This window comes from Anolis carolinensis, chromosome 2, assembly GCF_035594765.1.
Source record: "Anolis carolinensis isolate JA03-04 chromosome 2, rAnoCar3.1.pri, whole genome shotgun sequence".
In the NCBI taxonomy this organism is placed as follows: Eukaryota; Metazoa; Chordata; class Lepidosauria; order Squamata; family Dactyloidae; genus Anolis; species Anolis carolinensis.
This window is the reverse complement of record NC_085842.1, coordinates 56,133,592-56,155,324: the sequence shown is the minus strand read 5'-3', so window position 1 is coordinate 56,155,324 and position 21,733 is coordinate 56,133,592. Positions and strand designations below refer to the sequence as shown.

Below are 21,733 nucleotides of genomic sequence, written 5' to 3'. Positions count from 1 at the left end.
TTCAGAAGCTCACTGTGATGCCTTTAACAGCCATTTTACAGATAAAATCCCTCACATAACAGCCGACTTAGATGGGACCAGAGGCCAGGAATGACGTTTCTAGCAACTCTGTAAATGGGATTACACTGGATAGTTTCTATTGGTGAGTACTATGATGTGACAAGTTGCTGGAGATGGTAGGGAGGACAGCCTGTTTTCTTGATTCCTGTCCCTCTTGGCTGGTCGTCTAGCAAATAGATGCAATTTGATTTCAAATTCAACAAATTATTAATGCATCTCTCAGGGAGGGTAATTTTCCATCCTGAAATAGTTATGTTTATGAAGAAGCCCTCCCTGGATCCCCTGGACCTTAATTACAGACCAGTGTCTAACCTCCCTTTTTTGGTCAAGGTGATTGAGAAGGCAGTTTCTCTCCAACTCCATCCAGTCTTGGATGGCATACACATCCTTGACCAATTTCAAACTGGCTTCAGAGTAGAATATAGAGTTGAGACTGCTATGGACACCTTAGTGGATGATTTACATCTCAACACCAATAGGGTTCTTCTAAACCCCTTCTGGAATCTCTGGAGGGGGGAATTGGAGGCACTGTGCTGCAATGGTTCCAGTCATACTTCTCAGGCAGATTCCAGATGGAAGTGCTTGGGGATAGCTGCTCTTCAAAAAAGGGGTTGTTATGTATCCCACAAGATGCCATTCTCTTTAATACTGTATTTACATAAATCAGGTGCCCCATCAAATCTAATGGGCACCTCAGTTTTCAAGACCCTGAAACAAAAAAACAAAACAAAGGATTTGCTGGCAAATGTAATGTGCAGTAGAAAGAGAATAGAAATAAGGTACAAGAAGGAAGTGGAGAAAGGAGCCTTGAAAGAATAGGCAGAGAGAGGGAAAGAGGATAGAAAAACGATACATGAAAGAAAAGGCAGAGATGGAAAGGTGGAAGGGAGAAAGAGTGAAGGAAAAGTAGCTATGTATCAGTGGAGCGAAGGCTGGCTCTATTGAAGGGGAGACCCTGGCAAGCCAAGCAGGAAAATATGAAGGCAGCCATGGTGTTTTCACCAACTGTTCACCACAGGCCTCAGGAGCCAAGGTGGCCACTCCTCCACTGCCTTTGTGGTTGCCTTCACCTCTTCCTCCTTGGCTCCTGGAATTGCTTGCTGTCTCACCCCTTCACTGGCAGATTTGCTGGCGTTCCCTCAGCAACTACTTTGTCAGCTCACCCTCACCCCTTGCCAGCCACTTCGCTTTATCAGCTCATTCTCACTCTTTACCATTTGGGGGGGGGGGGGGGGAGTGAGCTGGAAAAGCCACCAGCGAAGGGCAAGGGAGAACTGGAAAAGTAGCTGGTAAGAGTGAGCCAGCAAAACAGCCAGCATAAATACAGTATTTACATGAAGCCGCTGGGAGAGATCATCTGTCAGCATGGGGTGGGATGCTATCAGCATACTGATGACACCCCAATATATTTCTCAATGCCTTCAAAGACAACTCCTGCTAAGGATAGCGTGTCTCCTCTGAATGAATGTCTAGAGGTGGTAATGGGCTGCATGGGGGAAAACAAATTGAAACTGAATCCGGACAAAACAGAGGTGCTTGCCATCAAGGGTCCTAATCTGGGGATGAAGGTGTGTCAACCAGTCTTGAATGGAATTACACTCCCCCTAAAAAATGTTTGCAGCTTGGGAGTGCTCCTGGATCCGTCTCTCCAAATGTCAGCCCAGGTAGATGCGACTGTCACAAGTGCTTCAACTGATATGCCAGCTGCGCCCCTTCCTAGATTTGGAGGACCTTAAGATGGTAGTGCATGCACTGGTAACCTCAAGCTTGGGCTTTTGCAATGCACTTTACATTGGGCTGCTTTTGTACAAAGTTCAGAAACTCCAGTTGGTTCAAAATACAGCAGCCAGATTGGTTACAGGAACACCCAGGAGTAAGTATATCACCCCTATCCTAAAGTCACTCCACTGGCTGCCAATTCATTTCTGAAAAAAAATATAAGGGGTTGGTATTGACCTTTAAAGCCCCACATGGTTTGGGTTCAGGTTGCCTACAGGATCGTTTCCTCTTCTACAGTCTGCCCTGAACACTGAGGTCCTTGGTGAACCTCCAGTCTTCCAGGATCTGACCGGCAACCACCACCCAGCAGCTGCCCTACTACTGTGGAATAACTTGCTGGTAGAGCTACAATAGCTAGATCGGCTGTCAGAATTTAATACACCAATCTCTTCCAGCAGGCCTACCCAGACAGTTTTAATTACAAATTTTAAACTTATATTCTAAGTCTAACTTTTGTTTGTGTGTCTCAATATGTATTTTATGGAAGTACGTTTTAATATATATATATTCTATGGAGTATTTTAACTGATTAGCAATACAGTCCTATACTAGTATATTTGGCAGTAAACCCTACTGAATTCAGTACAATGTATTCTAAGTATTGCCACCTGTAGTACCGCAGTCTCAGTGAAACATAACATATAATTGGAATACATCTATTTCTGCAAGACAATAATGCCTTCTCACCTACTCTATCTACTTTAGCTGTAATTCCATTCCACTTATCTCCTGGAGCTAAAGATATTGAACATAATCCTCTTCTCACACTCAGACTTTTATTCTCACAACAATACGATGACTGGGTTCTGTTGTGAGGCTGTGATTATCTTAGAGTAACAATATGAATTTTATGAGAAAATTTGTATCTGGTCCTGTTTTTCAGAGTGCCTTGTACTACCAAGGGCTGGGCCCATTATCATGCAGTGATCCTTTATGTAAGAGACAGAGATAGCCTGCATGTGCTATTGCTTTGGGGGGCAGTGAACACAGACTGACTTGTACATGGGCTACTCTAGGTTTTATAATAATAATAATAATAATAATAAAACTTTATTTATAACCCGCCACCATCTCCCCGATGGGGACTCGGGGCGGCTTACATGGGGCCATGCCCAGACACCATACAATATAACAAAATAAAACAATATATCATAACACAATTTAATAGTACAAAAATAATCATATACATTACAACACAAATCAGAGCAGACAGGGCGGGCCACATGAACATTTAATTAAAAACTCGGGAGAGAGAGGCATATAAATAAAGAGAACAGGGGTATAAGATGGAACAGTCCAAACAGTCCAAAGGATAAAATCCAAGGGGAGTAATCAAAAAGGTATATGGGAGCTATCCAAGATACTGAAGCTATTATGGAAATGGAATTTAGCAATTTGGATAGCTCCTATAGTTGTCACAAAATCCAGACTAACCCCTGTGAAACCTAGCATGAATTCACTGCTCCAAATCAATGGAATTACAAGTCTTGATTGCTGAGAGAGGCTCTTACATTTTTGGAAAGATCTGAAAAAGACATAAGTCAAGCCCCAACATCACAATATATGTTTTGTAGCTATATATATCAACAACTAGGTTGAAAATAAATGCAATAAAAACTCTGTCAGCACACTGGGCTCTGGCAAGAATGCTCTAATCTGCATTGCAGATCTCTGATATACACTTTTGTAGCTGATGTCCAGGTCAGTGCCCCAATAGGCTACTATACCCTCTGTGCATAGGGCCATGGTGTATCAGTCATTTCTACCATTGCTTAGCAGGTTTCTATATATTGTAATGCAGCCCCCAGATAAACATGAACATAAACATGAAAAGTAGTCAATTCAATTTTTCACACACCAAGGGCTATTTACAAAGGTCTATATCTGAAGCAGATTCCAGCCATATTGATTGTTGAATTTCAAGAACCATTCTAGTGCAACAGTGCTATTTACTTATTTACATCATTTCTATCCTGCCTTTCTCACCTGAGGGGACTCAAGGCAGCTTACAGATCTGGCAAGATTCAATGCCAATAAAACAACAATACAGTAGAATAAAAAATCAAGCAATAAAGACAATTAGGCATTAAAACACATGAAACAATATACAAAACTTAAGACATATAAAGTGCATAAATCAATTCGTCCAAAAACCTTGCGCATAATCTGTGAACCAGACCGTGCTAAGGGCATAACACAAAACGTTAGAAGGTATTTCATTGTATACTGGTATGTATTCCAGCTAAACTGAGCCCCAGAAATGTATTTTTCACAAACATCAATAATAAACTATAGTTACCACAGCTGCCGAAATGTATAACAGTACACTAGGAACTTGCAAAACTGTTTTTTGCTGCCTGCCAGAGATTGTTAAAGCAGAAGACTTAAAATATCCAGTGGGATACAGTTTAAGAAACTGTTTGCTTAGTTCTGTACAAATTGTGCTGGCTTGGTTACATCTATTTCAAGTCTCTACAACTGAAATGAATGAGAGTTCAAAGTCCTTAACTCTTCTTATTCACTGTTTGGATCATTTCCAAGCAATGAATAAGAAGAATTCCAAGTCAAAATAAAGTGTAAAAATTCACACTAGGTATTGTGTGGATGTCACTTGCCAAACAATAACAAATCTCTCTGTGTAAATATTTGGTAATATCCACTTTAACAGAAAAATTAATAGCTCAAAGAAAATCCCTTGCTGAAAGTCTGCCTATGTTGAACAGAGATTCGTTTTCGTAAAGGTCAGAGAGGAAAAATGGAAAACTTCAACACTTGTGTAAATTTATGACAATATAAATAAAGAAATACTGCCTTTAAAGCTGCCATTCATAGAGCACATACTGGGCCAAATGCTGCCCTCAGGCATATACACACAACTCCCACTGAGTTGAACGTGAATTGTGCATATCTATCAAACAAAGAAAACTGACCCATTACAATGCTTGCTGCCATTTCTACATGAAAGACCAAAAGCTATCAGATTCAAGGCAACTATATCTCAGTAACTATTCCTGGATACAAAAAATTCCATAAAAATCTCATTTAACTGGTACTGCAGAGAAACTCTGGTAGTAAAAGTTTTAATGTACAACAGGTGTTAATTTTCCATCCTGTGAACATTGACAGATGGTTGAGATGTTAGGTCTTATTGACCAGCTAATAGTAACAACAACAACAACAACAACAACCCCACTTTCTTCTGTTAAGCAAGACTCAAAGCAGCTTACAACACTAAAAACAAGAAAAATTACAATTTTAAATCAAGACCATATAAACATTAACATTGTAGATGATATCACTGCAAATGAGAGGAATGGTTTTGGGTTTTTTCCCCAGCAACAAGGTAGTGTTGTGAAATATCTTGATAATAATACAAATATTTTGGCACAACTTGGTCTCAAAGGAGCAATTAATATCCACTAGCATTACCAATGGCTCATTCCTGGTGGAGAGTAAAACTTCTCAAACTAATTTGTTTTGCTATGGATCACTGCAGTCAGCATATTTTCAGGATATTCCTCAAGGGTATGGCAATGGAAACTTTTGTGATGAGTATCTTTGACATGTATCACTGTACCACTAACTGCAATGGTTATCTACTGGGAATTATCACAAGCATGGTGTGATCTTTCATAATGTTAATTAGAAATAATGATTCTTAGAGCTATAGTAGAAATAAGAGGGTTTTTTAAAAAAACAAACAAACCCTATTTGGATAGAAAATATGCAATTAAACCGTGTTGTGACCAAGTTTTGGCAACAAAAATTCAATCTATCACAAGAGAATATGAGTGGTACTATAAATATTTTTATGAGTCCAATTCCCTGTAGTCATAACACACTGAGACAGAATTTCTTTAATGTGAGTTTTAAACACAGTATTCCTATAAGACTTAGTTTGTATTAAAATTCCTGAGGGAATGTGAGAAGAACTGGAATACTATATGGATTCCTGATTAAAAGTGCAAAGCAAGCTTGACTGTATATATGCATTGGGGTGAGTGAGTAGCTAACTCCCTTAAAAATAAGTCTTGTTAAAACCATTGCAAAACTGAAAAAATAACCAATCTAATTGTGTATGGTAATTTATTCAAACAGACAACACTGTCTTTATATAATTACCTGGACAAACATCTAACAGTGGTGCAAATAGTAAAAAAAAATACTTACATATATTTTCCAATGGAACTGTGATTAATTTTTTTTGGTGTTGTTTAAATGTTTCTCATATGAGTTAGTACTTGGATGGGAGCAGTACTTGGGAGCAGTCACATGAATTTATTGTAACAAGAGTATACACAATCCCCGAGTTAAAAACATCCAACCTATAAATGACTCATAGTTAAGAACGGGAGTGAGACAACAGGAAGTGAGAGAAATCTACCCCTCGGAAGGGAAATTCATTTCTGAAAGAGTTATCATGGGGAAAAAATGTCTCAGCTCAAGTTTATCACCAACCCTTGTTTCCATAGCAAGCCAATTATTTTCAAAATCCAAGTATCACAGGGACATAAAGTGAGATGAAATCTTCTGAACAAGGGCACAGACAGCAAAACAAACACTACAGGAGTGTTAACCCTCCTCCATTATAGATATAGATATAATGAGATATAGCCAATGAGGTCATGCTGTTGATAAGTTTCGGGTAGTGAAGAAATCATAGTGGTGAAGAGCAGTGTATCTAAAAAATGACCACAAAGCCCAAGTATGATAATGAAGGCAATTTGGATAAGCCAGAGGAAATCTGTAAAGTACTTTTTATGTGAGAAGATGGAGGTTCAGGATTTGGTAAATAAAGAAAAGATCTACCATAACAACGAATCTTCCATCTGTGAAATTGTGAAGAGGGAAAAAGAAATTAGCAATAAGTTTTGGCACCACACACTCAAAAGTTAAATCTAAAGCATGTGTAAGCTGATAGTAAAAGTGGAAAAGGCCTTAAAATTGTAGATTATTTTTTTAAAAAAACATGAACAAATAGCATGTTATCATGACGGCAAGGAATTGCATCAGAAAACATTGAGCTTATACCAGAACATTCACTGAAACCTGTGTCACCAAGCCATTTACAGCAACAAAGGGATGGTTGCAAAGATTTAGGGACAGGCATAAACACATTAAACAGACTGGGGAGACAATTAAGAAGCTGCTGCTACATTTTCAGAAAAGTTTACAAGGTCCTCAAATCAACTGATGTGATAGGATAACATCCAAAACAGGCGTTCAGTTATGATGAAATTGGGCCATGAGGAAACGTTGACCAATGAAGAATTAGAAGAACTTGTTAAGAACTCTTCACAGGAAGAGGAGGAGGAGGAAGAAACACAAGCAGGACCAGACATGCAGACAGTTTGCCAAAATGTTTCAAATTGCAAATACATCAAAGAGCAAAATTATGTATTATGCTCATTGGATTGAATGCAGCATTAAAGTCACATGTATGATGAATTTAGAATCACAGCCTTGCAGCAACACTGTGATAAGTTAAAAAGAAAGCGGCAACTTCCCATCATGATATTATTCCAACAAGTCTTGGCAACTGAAGATCTCGGAACATCAACATTGTCTGCTCTTGACACCCTACCATCCAAACTGTCTGCTTCCAACATCAACATTGACCCATTGAGATCATCCTAGTGCCATAATCCAGAACCACCTTCTGATGACCCTTCTGCTGATGGAGGTTCTTCTGATGATATTTTCTTTACATCAGAAGTTTCTTCTACATCAGAAGGTCAATGCTGATGGTTTCCAGTGTCTGTAATGACTTTGTAGTTCATTTTCAGTAAGAAAATGTCATGGAGTTTTCTTAGACAAGGAATATTCAGAAGTAGTTTTAGCAGTTCCTTCCTGTGAAATAGTGTGCAGCACTTTGTGGTTTCCTATTCAAGTACACATCGCAAGTTATAAAGGTGGAGCTTGCTCACATAGACCATTCTCACAATTTCCCCCCAGTTTTGCACCTTTTTTCAGTGTACATCAGAAGTCCTTGTTAGAGGAGCATTCTAGACAATACAGTGTAAGGACTTCCCATAGTGTGCACAAGTGAACAAATCAATATTTTTCCTGTAACTTTTTTTTCTGAATTTCTTCTATCTATATCTAGAAAAAATATACAAGCACAGCAGTATTTTCAAGTAGTCTAAATGCATCTGTTGTTTTTAATGTACCAACAGACAAACTATCTTTAATGAACCATGTGTCATTGGGATGGGATCGCTATAAAAGAAAGGCCAACTGGTTGGCTGTAAGCATAGCTGTTTCCCCTCATTAGATACAGCCTTTAGTGGTACCTGCCTTGTGCTCAACAAGACATAATAAAGTGATATTGGTGTGGCATCACCCTCAATATCCTCTTGTTGAATCGTAGACAACTCCAGGAGCTTTTCTAATTAGCTATATTCTGTAATTGGCCTGGAGGTGCAGCTCAGCTAATGATATAGAGAATGAGTGCCTATAAGGAAGAGAAGCTGCAAATAGCAGCTATTCAGTATAAGCTTGAAAACTGAATAGCTGTTTTCCCCCATAGAGTTTCTGTGGAAAGACTAATGTGTAAAGCATACAAATACAAGGCATTAAGAATCCCATATGATCTACTGTTCTCTGTGATATCGTTCACAATCTTTTTGACGGCAAAGACATTTGATTGCAAAATATTATAAAGTGCTGTTGATTTTTTGCAATGCATTTTCCTACTGACTTTTAGTGGTGGTGGGAAAGAGACATGAACTCGAGAAAGTGGGTAATGGTCCTTTTAAATACATGTGCTTAACATACAGGAAGTATATTTGATATTTGATACAACACTGCATGAGCTCTGCGAGTGCAGCATTTTTCAGAATGAAGCAGAGAGTGTTTGATGATCGGGATATCCATAGAGATACCAAGGTGCTTGTTTATAAAGCAATTGTCCTCCCAATCCTGCTCTATGCCTGCGAAACGTGGACGGTCTACAGACGTCACACTCAACTCCTGGAGCGTTTCCATCAGGCAACCCTCAGAAAAATCCTGCAAATCTCTTGGGAAGACAGGCGGACAAATGTCAGCATGCTGGAAGCAGCAAAGACCACCAGCATTGAAGTGTGTGATGTCCCATGGACCCTTGGGCCGTGAACCTGACTCCATTGTGGACAACAGTGATGAGGAAACAGGTTTAGTGCCAATTCAGCAAGACTCTGCCTCATTCCAGATGTTCCCTATTGACAATTCTAGTTCAACGCTCATTAAAAAGGCCCTTGAAACGGAGCCTTCTCTTCCCAGTTCCCCTCCCTTTGATAGAAGGATGTTTGTGCAATCTAACAGACAGGAGAAAGCTGGCAGGAGAAGAAGCACACGATTAGCAGCCAAGGAATCTGCTGATTAACCTGTTTCCCCTGAGAACTCTCAGGGAGGATCGCATCTGGTGAAGATGTTGTTTTAGCTCTTTTCCATTGGGAAAAGAGCATTTGGACACCTGCTCTGTGAAGAGATTTGAAGTTCTTTAAAAGTTCTGTGCACTGGCTAGCCAGCGTGGAGTCAACGTGTCTGTTTGGAGGATTAACTTCGCTTCCAGCCAAGTGTGGACTGCATTTAAGTCCACTGCCATCCAGCCTTGCTGTGCCTTGCCTGGCCGTGTTCCTTGTCTTGTCTTGCTGTGTTTCCAGCCTTGCCTTGTCGTGCCGTGTATCCAGCCTTGTTTTCAACTCCTTGCCTTGGACTTGCTTTGAACTCTAGTAAAAGACTTGGACGTTTTCCCCACTCAAACTGCTTGGAAGTTTGAGTGTGCTTCGGTTTTGGATTACAAACTTTGAACTCTAATATTATACATTGGACAATATATTACTGGACTATATTTGACCTTTCTTGAAAGGTCTATTGATGAACTATACCTTCTGCTTGTTTTCGTTTTAATTTCTTAATTCCTTAATAAAGATATTAGATTGTTTATTGGCCTCGGTGTATTGGTTTCCAGTGCTCTCGCAGCCAGGGGCGTCACAAAGTGATTCTCCTACGCCATCAACTCCGCTGGACTGGCCCCGTTGTCCGAATGCCTGATCACCGTCTCCCAAAGCAGCTACTCTACTCTGAACTCAAGAACGGGAAACATAATGTTGGTGGGCAGGAAAAGAGATTTAAAGATGGGCTTAAAGCCAACCTTAAAAACTGTGGCATAGACACTGAGAACTGGGAAGCTCTGGCCCTTGAGTGCTCTAATTGGAGGTCAGCTGTGACCAGCAGTGCTGCAGAGTTCGAAGAGGCATGAATGGAGGGCTTAAGGGAGAAACGTGCCAAGAGGAAGGCCCGTCAAGCCAACCCTGACCAGGACTGCCTCCCACCTGGAAACCGATGTCCTCACTGCGGGAGAACATGCAAATCAAGAATAGGTCTCTTCAGCCACCTAAGAACCCACCCCCAAGACACCAAAGATGGAAGACAATCCTCCTCGAACTACGAGGGATCGCCTAAGTAAGTAAAGTAAGTATATTTGATAGGGAATGTTTTTCAGTGAGTAGGCCTATTTTAAACATATGTATCTGAGATCCTTTCTTTGATTGCCTTAACCTTTGGAAATATTTTATAAATAAATGATTAATGAAGAATTGGAACGTAATTCAAAAAAGTGTTTTTCCCTAAAGCATGAAGAAATGAATACAATGTTGTCCATTTATCTCAGAAATGCCTCACTGGAGACATCTACCTAAATTTTTCTTCACATCCACTGAGCCATTTAGCCCATACATTTCTGTTAGTTAAGCATTCAGAATGAAATATCTATTTTTTGGTTTTAAAATACTTTTTATGGAGTTGATGGTGTACATATAATATCAACAGTCTTCACATACAGTTGCCTCTCATCATCATGAACAATTGTCCAATTGATTCACATTGTGAAAGAACTGACATGGTTTTGTAAGGGTTTTGTTAATAGCTATGTAATAACTTTCTCTAACATGACTAGTTTATCCTCTGTACCACAAGAAGGCCATTATGAATATTAACAATTTAAAACACTTTTTATTCTTGAGTAAAAATTCTGGGATCATTCTATAGTATCCACTTCACGTTCTTCTCTTAAATGAACACCAACAAACTTGAATTCTCAGTGATTTTCAAACCATAAATATCCCAGGAATGTAGATTATATTGAAATGTGATGAAGAGTCTGGGTCAGAAAGGTGAGAAAAAATAGAGATGGAAATAATATTAAAAATATTTGAAAAATATTTGAAATAATAAATTTCTTCAGTGGTAGAAAACTCAAGGAGAATCCTAGAATCTTAGCACTTCATTTATTTATTTGCACTTTGCGCAAAATAAATGCACATGGGTTTAGGGTGCACTCACTCTTGGAACTGTTTCCAAGTTATCTGCCCTGCTGCACAGCACATCATCATTGGTCAGGCAGAAAGCAAGTATGGAAGCATCTAGGGTAGTGGTTCTCAACCGGTTCGTCTCCAGGGGTTTTGGCCTACAACTCCCAGAAATCCCAGCCAGTTTACCAGCTGTTAGGATTTCTGGGAGTTGGAGGCCAAAACATCTGGGGATCCACAGGTGGAAAACCACTGATCTAGGACATCTGCTTTTTATAATGGCCTTCTGTAAGTGGATTCCTCTTCCTTTCTCTTTCCCCATCAGGCCTCCTTGAGGAAAATAAAAGGCCACCGCTGGATGTGTGGCTAGTCCCCTTTCCCCAAAGTCAGCAGTTGGTAGAGTTTTAGTTTTTGAGTATTTCAGATATTCGGAGACTCAGGTTGTGCTATATCCAAACAAAACATACAAGAATGCCAGCATTTAATATTAATGATATCCTTTATACTTTATGGAGCTATGATGCTCTAAATCAGTGGTTCTCAACCTGGGGCCCCCAGATGTTTTTGGCCTACATCTCCTAGAAATCCCAGCCAGTTTACCTGCTGTTAGGATTTCTGGGAGTTGAAGGCCAAAAACACCTGGGGACCCCAGGTTGAGAATCACTGCTCTAAATCCAACTCCTATTGCAATTTGTATGTCTCAGAAAACAACTGCAATATCTGACAAACCTAATCTAATTGGGTTAATAAAGACCAAGGGTGGAAATTTTGCAGCTCGTGTGCAACATACGGCCCTTCGCCCTTTCCAGGCCTCACAAACTTCATATTTGCATACACATATTAGGCAAAATACATTTTAGAAATTTGAAATTTGAACCAAGGGTCAATTTTGGACCACAACTACTCTTTTGCAATCCTTATCCCAATATAACAAAACAAAAAAACCCCAAAAACCTATCTGAAAGCATTTGGACAGGTCTCTCCCCTGCACCCTCAATTATTTCTGATTTCTGACATGCATGCTAATGTAGTGTATGAACGACCCACAAATGATCATTTGACCCCCCCAAGAGTTCATCCAGATTTGATGTAGACAGAATCAGTTATGCAATTTCTAATTGGTTTTTAAAACTAAAATAGCAATTTCAATACCCCCAAATTTGATTTTGACTATTGTGTGGTAAAATCATATCCTTACCCCATATTAATTTTATTCCAAAGCTCTCTTCAAAGTTTGCATCCTTCCACCATTTTCACAGTGCAGTATGTGAATGTGTTTATCAATTCTTTCATGTATGAGGTAAGAGAATATTTCTTTACATCCATACTGACACAAATTTTCAAATCTATCTATCTATCTATCTTCTCCAATTTTAGTGTAACATAACATCCATGTATGTTTGTATTAAACATACAGAGTCACAATTTATGTCACATATTATTTGAAGAAATCTAATGGGAAATCTGAAGAATTCTATAGGAAAAAAACGTTGTTTATAAAGTGCCTTTTTAAAGTGCTAATTTACACAGTCTCTCTGACAGTTGGGAACTGAAGAATTTTAAAACCAGTGTTTTTAACTGTGCTCCTCTGCTGGATTGGATGATTTTATTCGCCGAATCCCCCATCTCAAAACTACCTTCTCAGTCCTTTAATTCAATTTCACAGATGGGTAATTGTGAGTCACTCAGACATCTTCTGTTGCTGGTAATATGTGAAACAACTTCAAAGTTGCATCAATCTGTGAAATATGCTGCTGTATGCATTTCTCCTGGTCTGTCTGTGCCCAACGGTGTCCATTCTTAAAACAACAAATATCTTCCTGTCACACAGTTGATAACTTCTTGGTTGGATTATTGTAATTTGAAGCTGATCTTAAAAACATCCAAACTTAAAATTCTCGAAATTCAACTTATCAACAATGGCTTCCCACATCATACCACTGTTTCCCTGGTCACTAGTTTATTGCAATTCAGGAGAATTCAGGAGAATAAGGGTCTTTTTATCTGTTTTCTACCTTGACTAGTATCACTGCCTTTTTAAAAATGAGTCAAGTTTACTCATGAAAGAGCCAAAGCACAACAGTTTCAGTTTAGGGCAGATCTACATGGGCAGGAACACCTGGGGCTGGTCTGGAGTGCGGTACTTTGGACTAGTCCCAGGGCTTGCTACAATGCCTGCATCCATTCGACTGCAGCGCTGGGACAAAATCCTGACCATCCAGTGGGGCCTACCCCTGTTAAGCTCCACAGGACAGCCATCATTACCTTGGTCATACTGATGCTGTCATAGTAGTGGCCACAGAGTTCCAAAACACCCCTAGCTATCCCTGAGCATCACTGCTGATGCTAGCAAGGGCACTGGCATAACTCAGAGAGAGGAGGCTAAAAAGAGGGGGTGATTCCCTCTTTATGTCACTCAGGTTCTCTGAAACATTTCTGGCCCAACAAAGTGTGAGACTAACTTACCCAATATTGCCTGACTTGGGGAAAAACTACGTGAAGCAGCTTTGTCCCTTTGTCCCTGTGCATCATATTATAAATCAGGGAAAATTTGGAAACAGCAACACTTTTCAGGGTAAGAAAGCTACCTCGGGTAACAAACACTGGCAGATAACAAGAGCAGTTTCTTGGCTATTTTTCCTAAGCCTCCTAACAATTCCTTTCATCAAATGAAAGTTCTTAGTGTACCACATAGCCTATCCTGTTCCTCCAATTTCCTCTATTTCCTTGGGCTAATGGATGATGTATTTCATTGCTACACTGGAAATCGAGTCAGCTTTTTTGTGTCTTTGTCATAAGCAGCAAATTCTCCCAAGATAGCCCTGAATTTATCTGTGTAATTTTCCATTGTATGAAATGGGTAGAAACTATTGTTGCAAATAAGGATTAGACCAATTCTAATAAATTAAATCTTCATGATAACTGTATGGAACATTTTATTCTGTGAGGAAAGCTTCCATTAGGAAGCTGATGGACTGGGAACCTCATCACACTACAGCATGAATCCACTTTCAATCCAGTTCCTGCCTCCTGCAGAATTCTGGGGCTTGTAGTTTAGGGAGGGGTCATTATACTGCTCAGCCAGAGAGGTCCTGGGCCTCACTAAACTACAATCCCAGAATTCTTCAGGAGGCAGAAACCAGATTTAAAGTGGATCCATGTTGCAATGCAGTGGTTCCCAACCTGGGGTCCCCAGATGGTTTTGGTCTTCAACTCCCAAAAATCCCAAAAGCTGGTAAACTGGCTGGGATTTCTGGGGATTGTAAGCCAAAAACATCCGTGGACCCCAGGTTGAGAACCAGTGTTCTAATGTGATGAGGCTGTAAGTTTAAAGCAGTGTACTCTGATCCCAAGGGCACATCTCATAGTTCTTACATTCACCTATTGTGTAACCATGTGTCTTCAAAATGAGATAACTTATAATCAAGATACCCTTGGCTAGAAATGCCTAGAGAAATCACTGTGTTTTCCAGAATAGTACTTACAAATGCAGTATTTTTGTACAAAATAACTGTATGTTTAAAAAATCAAAATGAAACAACCATCTCCCTCTTTTTAGCACAAAATCACTTAAAAGAATGACAGTTGCCAAAGAAAGGACAAGTAGAAATAGAAAGAGTGCATTGTGCCTAATTTATTTCCTCTTTCTTGCAAGGCTCATGCTTCATAGTTCCTCTTCCCTCACTAAACTTATAAAATTTCAATTTCTATCATCCTCTCTTTTTCAATCTGCCTCCAACTAGTTTTCACAGACATTTAAATGCAGGCCATGTACAGCATCATGAGAAGGACAAAGAGAATGAAATTACCTGTGCATTTACGATCTGTGTCTTCTTTTTTTGATCCACTAATTGTCAACTTGCAATTGAAGTTTTCTTCCCAATACTCTGCAAACCACACATTTCTTCTGTTGTTTTCCAGTGTACGGGAAGTAAAGTAGGTATCAAAACCTAAAAAAAGAGAGAAAGAGACACAGAGAAAAGTGTCATTGTTTTTTATTTTATAAAAATTGTACTATGCAAGATTTCATGATTTGCAATATCTTATGAAGATACAAGTCATTCAACCAGTTCTCTAAATTATTATTTGATGTCCAAATATTAGCAGTTAGCCAGAAGCTGAATTGGCTGGTGGTTGAAATGTCATGGTCTGTGAGTCTACCTCACAGTAAAGAATGTTTCCTGCTCTCACCCACTGTTTATTTGGCAAAGTCCTATCATCATATCACAATATGTAAACATGTTATAACATTTGAAGAAATCAAGGGAGAAGAGGGAAATTGAGGGGAAAGTGACTAGGAAGGAAAGATTTAGCTTCCTCTACCTGGGCATGGAGATCCTGATCTGGAATTTGCCCAGGCACAAGAACAAAAGTGAGGTTCAGCTGTGTATTGTGGTTGTTATCCTGTTAGACAGTTAGGGTTATCAGACAGACCTATGGCCTTGTAGCTGTTTTCTATTCCCCTTTATTATAATGACAGTATTACTATGACAGAAAATGACCTAAGATCTACTATGAAAGACAGACAGCTGTATCAAGTAAATGCAAGTTGGATGGCTTGTTTAACCCTTTCATGCAAGTCAGCTGCAGTGAAACGGGGAACAGCAACTAGACCCCAGAGGGGTCCTTGCTTCTAGTCATTGTTATGTGGTTTGTTGGTAGGAGGAGACTGGATGCATCATTCTTCAGCACTTTGTTCACCAGTGTTGCAGAACACATTGGCTTGTATCAGCCGCTTGCTTTTTTAAAGGTAGGTTTCAGCAGTTTGGATTGAGAGAAACAGCATTTTTCTATCTAGAATTCTCTTTATATGCTATTTTCCTTTGTCCATTTTCCCATCTGTATTTTCAGTATTGAGTTGTGTACCTGGTTACATACATTGCAACGGCTAGTTTTTCCATGACTTGTAGATAATTGCACATTTTCTAAATTACCCATTCTGTTGTCATGACACTGGTGAATTCTGGTCTCCAGTGTTTCATTTTTAATCTCCCACCCCATGGCTGAATTAAAGGAAAGGGTATTTTGGAAAATTGCTCATAAGCTCCAAACACCAGAACAACCTATTGTTCCAGGAGATTAATCTGACTGCTGACAGACTGTCATAAGTTTTATTGGGAATCTTATATTCTTTATTCATTTAATAAATGCATTGAATGAATAAAACAATGAATACTAGAAGATTCTAGTATTAATTGCTTTATCCATTTAATACATTTATGTCATCTCTTTTAGTAATGATTTTACAGGGTGACTTAAAATAATATTCAATAAAACTGAACAAATTTATAATTGTATAAAAAGCATCATCATTAAAACTGAAAATTCAACAACATCCAATCACAATATCATTAAACAGAAGCTAGCCATAATATTAAAGCAGCACTCAGCTTAATAAAACCAGAGATCACAAAGCAAAGCAATACCCTAAAACAGCAGTCTAATTAAAATCCTTTTAATTAGTAGGAAAAAATACAAAAAAATACATTTTCAATGTCCAGTTAATAATCAAGCCAGTAATTTTGAAATGCAACAGAGTTCCAGAGATTATGAGGCCTTCCTAAATCTCCCTTGTGTGTGTCGATTTAAATTCTATTGTAGGCAGGCACAAAAAAATATTTGAAGTTGATCTCAACATCAACACAAACTACAGCTCTTCCCTCTTCCCGTTATGTATTTTCTGAAGAACATCAGAATGCTACTTGGGTACTTCAGGATTATTCGGTGTTCATCTGAGAGACTCACACTGGGTATCGTCATCACCATCAGAATCATCTACCTGGCAAACAGCTTGTCATACACATCATCCATGCTTTTCTCACATGAACTTCCATAGCTACTTGGAAGATGTTTCTATGATCAGGCCAATAATCTTTATTTCAGCACACCTTCATTGACTAAATGCATTCTTTGGTTTATCTTATTTGAAGAAGGATCGCCCACCACCCAACGGTACTATGTGAAATATGTGACTTGGGCCTTGAATGAGATGCCCTCTCCTTTTTTATCTAAAATGAGATTGTCTGAATTTACCTTCATTTTGTCAGCTTGCAAAGAAGATGAGCTATATTGCAAAACATTGAGCTTTGATATGGAAATTCTGAAAAGGATCTGAGTGTTGCTGTGAATTTTTTCCCCTTTATCTAGAAAACTCATCTTTTGAGAGCTTACCTTAAGCCATGCAGAATCGCAACTGATAGATCAATAGAGAGCTCTTTACAAGGGCTTAACTTTATTTCAAGTTAAGATAAACTTCACAAAATCAGTGCTAATAAATAGTTCAGAATGAATTTTTAGCATACCTTACAGCAGCTTTTTCCCAGACTCTTCTGTTAAAGATACATGAAAGATCCTTAAAATTTCCTACAAGCCTAGGAGCTGTGTCAAAATTAGCTTTCACAGTGAAAAGGCTTTGTGGCCATAGTCGTAATCATTCGCCATCATTATTAAAAAGGTCTCATGAAGCTTATCTATTTTAATGCTCGCAAAAATCTAGAAAATTCAAGAACTACTATTTTAGCAGAGTTTAAAACTAACAAGTTTATACCATTTATTTCTTGCGAGCAATGAAGGTACATTTAAAAAGTATTATAAGAAAGGTTGAAACCACCTTATTTGGTATAATCAATCAAAGTTTCTACTTCTATTTTATTTGTTTCCTTTATACCCTTTTTTTTTCCATTTGGGGACCCAAGCATTTCACTTTCAAAACCTATTTTCAAAATAATGTTTTTGAGGCACTCTAATTCTTATTTTTATATAGAAAATCTTTGTGCCACTCTCTTATCAATTGTAATATTTTTCTTTCTTTCTCAAAGGAAAATATTGTATTATAAAAGTAACAAGTAGCATAATAATGCAGCACATTAGCATCTCATATGTGTAATGAGCAGAAGCAACAGGTTACTTCATAAATACTGAAATAAGAAACAGAGTAGATGCTGTAAGGAGTAACATTAATAGTTTAGGGCAGTGTTTCTCAAATTATGCTTCTCCAGGTGTTTTGGACTTCAGCTCCCAGAAATCTCAGCCAGTTTATCAGCTGTTAGGAACTATGGGTCCAGAAAATCTGGAGGAGTACAGTTTGAGAAACTCTGGTCTAGGGGGATCGGGATCCCTAGGCCAAACTGTATATTTTAAATTCAGTTATGAATATTTAGCACCTGCAACAGCAATACAAAATGCATTGCATTCTCAGTTTACAGCTAGGATGGCTAACAGGGCCATTTCTATTCTTGAAGAAAATTCAGTACTAGGGGTCTCATGGAAATGATTTGATTGGATCCCAGTTTGGCAATATACAACTGAGCCTGATTCTGGGTTCATCTGCACTTCATAAGTAATGCAGGTTGACACCATTTAGCCCCCTGTCAGGGTGTCAAAGGTCAGATGCCAACTGAGAGCCAAAATATAGTTTATTAAAGTAATAGTCCAAAAATAGTTCAGTAAATTAACAGACTTGAAACACTTAATCTTCAGTGTTATTAGGCAGTCAAAGCAGGAAAAACGCCAAAAGTATTAATTGGCATATAATCCGGATTAACCAGAGATATAATCCGGATTTAACATAGAATACTTGAACTCAGCCCAAAAGCTCTAAACAGGCTTAAAATGGCAAAACAAACAAAGGCAAACAGTTATGAAGCCCCCAAAACTTTCCCAAAACCCAGAAGTACAACAGCTATTCCAAACTGAAACAAGAACCCAAACCGGGCTAAAAAGCTCTTTGCTGTGAGTGGCAAAAACAAACGAAACTGGAAGACGTTTAAGAGTTAGCAGCAAACCGCTGCAAAGACAAACGCCGAGCCAGGAGTTAAAGGAGCAGAATGCTGTAACGTAGTCAAGCCGGTCCGAAGTCGGGGTAAGGAGAATGTGTCAGGGTCAGAAACAAAGTCAGTAGTCAGCAACAGTAGACAGCTACAAAGATAGGAATGACGCCAAGCCGAGTTTGGGAGCGAAGAGATAAGCCGAGTTGAGTTCTGGTCCAAGGGGTGAAGTCATCACAAGAAGGTCCACGTCATGTAATGGCACCAAGAGCCAAGACAACGGAGGTGAACAGCAGCTAATGCAAAATAGTAATAACAGTGCAGTCCAGGGAAACCCACACAATTCCAGCCCTCCGTTGCAGAATAACCCGGATCAAACTTACATCTGTTGCAAAGTCCCAAGCCAGTCTTCAGAATCACGTGCAGGAAACCCAATGGCGCCCAGCAATACCTTGCCACAATCAAAGCATAGTGACCCAACATCCCCAATTTATTTAGGTTTCCTTGGGTGTCCAAACCTCTAACGCCCTTGGATCAGGTGTCCCAAACTCCTCATCAGAATCTGAGCTTCAAACAACCAATGCCCTTGGATCACGCGTCCCAAACTCCTCATCAGAGTCAAGATCATCCTGCCCACACCCAACTCTATCCACACCTGTGGAACTACCCTCATTCCTCCAGGCAGACCATGTGGGATCTGCTTCTGAAGATAGCCAAGTCTCTCCAGCATTTACAGCATCCATGGACCCAGATTCCTCCCCAAGATCCTCCGGAGCCCGTACCCAATCTATGCCAACTTCCTCCATCACCACTGGTTCCTCAGCATCCATTTCCAGCTCAAGATCCCCTACGAAGTCCCCACATGAATCTTCCTCAGAAGACTCCCCATCAATCTCCCTGATTCTCTTCCTGTATAAATCTTCCAGTGAGCCCTCCTCGCGAGGGTTCTTCCTTCCTCTCCTGATCCCTCCATTATCACTCACAGCCTCAGAAGACTCATTCACAACACAGGGTCTGCAATACAAATGAAGATGAAGGGCTGCCAGGCTCGGCATCTGAGTCAGTAGAAAGCAGGGAATAACAACAGCTGCAGCCTGATACTGAGGAAGATACCCCTGCAGTGTAGAATCAAGTGCTTCTGGCAAGTGGGAGTCCTGAGTTAACTCAGGATCAGGAGAGTGATGAGGCTAACTGAAATATCACAGAAAGACTGAAACTGAGGACTCATGCTATTCAGCTGCATAGATCTGCCTGGCTGGCACAGAGAAAGGCTGACAGGTGAGAGCACTTGTGCTATGGAGTATAAAGAGTGGCAGTTTGGATTTGGTCTTTGGTGGGAACAATGTTTGGAACATGTTACAGCTTGGAGTGCTGTTGGATGACTGTGCTAGATCTTGGTTTTGGACTTTGGATTATGCATAGTTTTGGATGGTTTGGTGAGGACCTTTGGACTGGACTATTAAATACAATTTTTGGATTATTCCTGCATAGTTTGTTGTTTGAATCTACTTTGGCTTGGATCCCTGACTGACAATGATCATAGTGAATGGCTGTTTATACTGAGAGATGCTGTGCAGAGTTGTGACACCCCCATGGCTCACTGCTGCAGAACCATGGGAGTTAAAGCTTTATATGGTTATTGGCTTTCTATGTCAAATAGTGATGGCCTTTCACCAAACTACAAATTCCATAGAATTGAACCATGACACTTAAAGGGGAATCAAACTGCATTCATATTTCAGTATAGCTGCACCCTTAAATGTAGTGCACTCTCCTTTCTCTTCACCTTGGAACCAGACCAGTAACTTCTTGTCATTGCCTCTTCTCTTACCATTAGTTTTTAACAGAAGAATAATGATGCCTCCAAAGGGCTTTGCAGCTTTCTGGGGAGGTGTTCTGGACATGGCATAAATTTCTTGAAACTGGCCCCCTGAACCTTGCTCGAAAAGAAACGTATGCATGGGAATGTTCCATACAATTTCCCCTTTTTTATTTCTAATCAACATGAATGGAACCACAGAATCCATTTTGAATGGCTAATTAACACTCATGTATCTTCTTTATTTAATGAGTCTACTCTACTTGGAATTAGTTATTGGATTTAGGATCACATATGCTAATGAATTCATCCTTCTGTAAAAGGGAGATAGTGGTCTTCATAAAATATATAATCAGTAGGCAAAAAGGAGTCATTCTCTATCATAATTTTCCATTTCATGTTGAGTAGGGGGAATTCCTGTGTCTAGTGTGTGGTCAAGAACCCGCTTGAACTCTCAAAACATCCACACATTCACTAACATGATATCACAAATGAGTTATTCCACACGGTCATCCAATAATTTACCTCTTAGAAGTTCAAGACACCTAGGATGAGAAAACACATTTGCAATGTATGTTAGATTATACAAAATATTCCATAAATCCAAATAAAATCTGTTGGTTTGAAATTCAAATTCAAAAGCTTTGAAACTGTTTTACCCAAATCCATATAAATGAAGATGGCAGTTCAACAGCAATGTTGTTGCCAATGAGTGGATCCATAGTCTGTCTCTGCTGATAATATAATGTATATCTGATGCTTATATAGTTGAGCCAGTGCTCTTCCTATGTACTATAATGGAAGCAAAGATGAGATACAGAAACTTCCAACAGCTACCCAGGAAAACATTGGCAGAGCAGATGTGTAACCTTAAATCTTCATGAACTCTAACACTAACTGGAACACAATTACTTTTCCTTGGTGTAATCTGAGCAAATGTTAGTAAGGAAATCTTTCATTCCCCTGGCGACTGCACATAATATTATGAGAATGTAATCAGAGTGTTGACATGAGCCGCT

The 21,733-nt window shown here is 39.3% G+C and overlaps 1 protein-coding gene across 4 annotated transcripts in view; it reads right to left on the bottom strand.

Moving 5' to 3' along the window:
- Positions 1 to 21,733, bottom strand: part of grm7 (glutamate metabotropic receptor 7) — a 642,411-nt gene that overhangs the window by 217,973 nt on the left and 402,705 nt on the right. For all 4 annotated transcript variants that reach the window (XM_062973828.1, XM_062973827.1, XM_062973825.1 and 1 more), the window contains exon 5: positions 14,939 to 15,079. In XM_062973828.1, the coding sequence (XP_062829898.1) occupies positions 14,939 to 15,079 (141 nt within the window). The remainder of the gene's footprint in view (positions 1 to 14,938; positions 15,080 to 21,733) is intronic.